Source organism: Mandrillus leucophaeus, unplaced genomic scaffold (assembly GCF_000951045.1).
Source record: "Mandrillus leucophaeus isolate KB7577 unplaced genomic scaffold, Mleu.le_1.0 Scaffold53, whole genome shotgun sequence".
NCBI classification, from domain to species: Eukaryota; Metazoa; Chordata; class Mammalia; order Primates; family Cercopithecidae; genus Mandrillus; species Mandrillus leucophaeus.
In genome coordinates, this window is record NW_012105697.1 from 735,809 (window position 1) to 739,138 (window position 3,330).

The window sequence follows — 3,330 nt, forward strand, 5'->3', positions numbered from 1 at the left end:
GACCACGGGGCCCACAGTGCCAAGCATATTAACTATCTGGCCCGTTTGTCAACGCGTGGGTTAGAATGTGATCTCAAAGTCACAAAGACACACTGATCACACAGATGCAACCAGACAGTAAACTAGACCAAGGGGTGCCTGAGTTAAAGAAAAGAAATAGAAGAATCAACAGAATCATCCCTGAACTTCTCAGCAATACTTCTTCCTAGACTAAGCACAGAGTAGCATGTTTATGGCAGGTTTACCCTTGAGCATGTCAATAAACGCAGCTGCAACGAGAGTGCTCACTTTATTATCCCTGTGAGAAGGTGCGTAGTGTGATGTGAAGGGGGTGTGTGACTTCTGCAGAATCTCCCACAAACAGCAAGAAAACCAGTGTCAAATTTGACATCTTGACAGACTCTAGTGTTAACACGTGACCCTCTGACCTTCATTCACAAAATATCTTAGAGACCAGATTCCCGCTTCCTGTGTAATTCGTAGAGCGATCCCAGGCTGCTCAGCAAAAAAAGTCACAGCACGCAGGTGCCGTTGCCCCGGAAGCATTGCAATCAATTGTCAGCTTAGGATTCTTTTCTTTCACTTCCTCCAACAGCTTCTTGATTTCCAAATTAGTTTCATAGGTCTTCAACCTGCAGGGATCAGAGAACACAAATGTTCCCAGGGCGCCTATAGTTTCATTGTCCCAAGAAATTCATTCTCAACTACCCAGGATGCCTGAACATGTTTTCAAACACTCAAAGCAGGAAACGTTTTTGGGATTTTTTTGGGGGGGACAGGGTCTGGCTCTGCTCTGTTGCCCAGGCTGGGGTGCAGCGGTGCCATCTTGGCTCTCTGCAACCTCCAGGTCCCAGGTTCAAGCGACACTCATGCCTTAGCCTCCTGAGTAACAGGGATTACAGGTGTGCACCATCACGCTTGGCTAAGTTTTGCATTTACAGTAGAGGCGGCATTTCAACATGTTAGCCAGGCTGGTCTCGAACTTCCGGCCTTGAGTGATCTGTCTACCTCGGCCTCCCAAAGCCATGGGATTACAGATGTGAGCCACAGCACCCAGCCAGAAACGTTTTCTAAAAAGAAATTTAGACCCACACAGTGGGGATCCTTATAAGTCTAAGAAAAAACAGCTTATGGCCAGGCACAGTGTCTCACACCTGTAGTCCCAGCACGTTGGGAGGCCAAGGCCGGCAGATTGCTTGAGCTCAGCAGTTCAAGACCAGCCTGGGCCCACAGCGAAACCCTGTCTCTACCAAAAATACAAAAAGCCAGGAATGGTGGTGCATGCCTATAGTCCCAGCTACTCGGGAGGCTGAGGCAGGAGGATCACTTGAGCCCAGGAGGCAGAGGTTGCAACAAGATGGAGATTGCCCTACTGCACTCCAGCCTGGGTAACACAGTAAAACATGTCTTTAAAAAAATAAATTTGAAAACTAGATAATCAGGCCGGGGCATGGTGGCTCATGCCTATAATCCCAGCACTTTGGGAGACTGAGGCGGGCGGATCACCTGAGGTCAGGAGTTCGAGACCAGCCTGGCCAACATAGTGAAAACCCGTCTCTACTAAAAATACAAAAATTAGCTGGTCGTGGCGGCAGACACCTGAAATACCAGCTACGCAGGAGGCTGAGACAGGAGAATCGCTTTGAACCTGGGAGGTGGACATTGCAGTGAGCCAATATCATGCCACTGTACTGCAACCTGGGTGATAGAGCAAGACTCTGTGTCCTTGGCCAGGCGCAGTGGCTCATGCCTGTAATCCTAGCACTTTGGGAGGCTGAGGCAGGCAGATCACGAGGTCAGGAGTTTGAGACCAGCCTGGCCAACATGGCAAAACCCTATCTCTACTAAAAAATACAAAAACTGGCCAAGCATGATGGCTCACGCCTGTAATCCCAGCACTTTGGGAGGCCAAGGCGGGCAGATCACCTGAGATTGGGAGTTTAAGACCAGCCTGACCAACATGGAAAAACACCATCTCTACTAAAAATACAAAAAAATTAGCCAGGCATGGTGGCCCATGCTCCCAATCCCAGCTACTCAGGAGGCTGAGGCAGAAGAATCGCTTGAACCTGGGAGGCTGAGGTTGCAGTGAGCAGAGATCACACCATTGCCCTCTAGCCTGGGCAACAAGAGTGAAACTCCGTCTCAAAAAAGTAAAATAAAATAAATACAAAAATTAGCCAGGCATGCTGGCACGCGCCTGTAATCCCAGCTACTCAGGAGGCTGAGGCAGGAGAATTGCTTGAACCCGGGAGGCACAGGTTGCAGTGAGCCGAGATTGCACTACTGCATTCCAGCCTGGGCAACAGAGCGAGACTCTGTCTCAAACAAACAAACAAGAAAATGACTCTGTCTCCAAATAGATAAATAAAGACTAGTGGCAAATCAAACCTTCAGTAGAACTAAGAGAATGCCAGAGTGAACCCCAGGGTTAATCATAGCAAATGTGGCTCTAACATGACAGCAGCATGCAACCCTGTACGTGTGAACATGAGGGGTAGTCATCATCGAGACACTGGCTTGCTATGTTGCCCAAGCTGGTCTCAAACTCCTGGCCTCAAACGATCCTCCCACCTTGGCCTCCCAGAGGAGGAACTGAGGAATGAGAACAGAAATAACGTCCAAAACATATGACGTAAGAGACCACAGGGTTAGAGATTTGTCACCAATCGTCCTTGGTGGCATTACACACCATGGTCCCACTAGCAAGAGAAGCATGACACTGTATAGCTCAACTTTCATGATATACCCCTAAAACCTTAACCCATTTATGCCAGAGGTTACAATTATTTGAACTGCAGACATGTGTGAAAAATCGTACCTTGGCAATGACCTTGAGCAGGATATAAATAACTCCCACATGCTTAGTGTTCCAATAATGGAACACTAGACATCGTTAAGCAGTTTAAACACGTATCATCTCTACAACTAAACTCTTGAACAAGACAAGTGGGCTGTGCACAGTGGCTCACCCCCTATAATCCTAGTACTTTGTGAGGCCAACACAGGAGGATCGCTCGAAGCCAGGAGTTTGAGAACAGCCTTGGCAACATAGCTACATAGTACAGCAGAGTACAACATAGTACAGCAGAGCAAAACTTTGTCTCAAGAAAAGGAAAGAACAGAAAAGGGAAAAGGGTAAGGGGAAAGGGAAAAAGAAAAAGGCAAGAAGAAACTGAGGTAGATTATGTTAAAATAAGTCATTGATGCGGTGGCTCAAGCCTGTAACCCCAGCACTCTGGGAGGCCGAGACGGGCGGATCGCGAGGTCAGGAGATCGAGACCATCCTGGCTCCGTCTCTACTAAAAATGCAAAAAACTAGCCGGGCGA

The 3,330-nt window shown here is 48.0% G+C and overlaps 1 protein-coding gene across 1 annotated transcript in view; it reads right to left on the reverse strand.

The window, feature by feature from the left end:
• Positions 1-276: 276 nt before the first annotated feature.
• NLRP7 (NLR family, pyrin domain containing 7) overlaps positions 277-3,330 on the reverse strand; it is a 47,701-nt gene continuing 44,647 nt past the window's right edge. Inside the window, exon 12 of the mRNA XM_011997013.1 lies at positions 277-632. Within this exon, the coding sequence (XP_011852403.1) occupies positions 500-632 (133 nt within the window). The 3' untranslated portion in view covers positions 277-499. The remainder of the gene's footprint in view (positions 633-3,330) is intronic.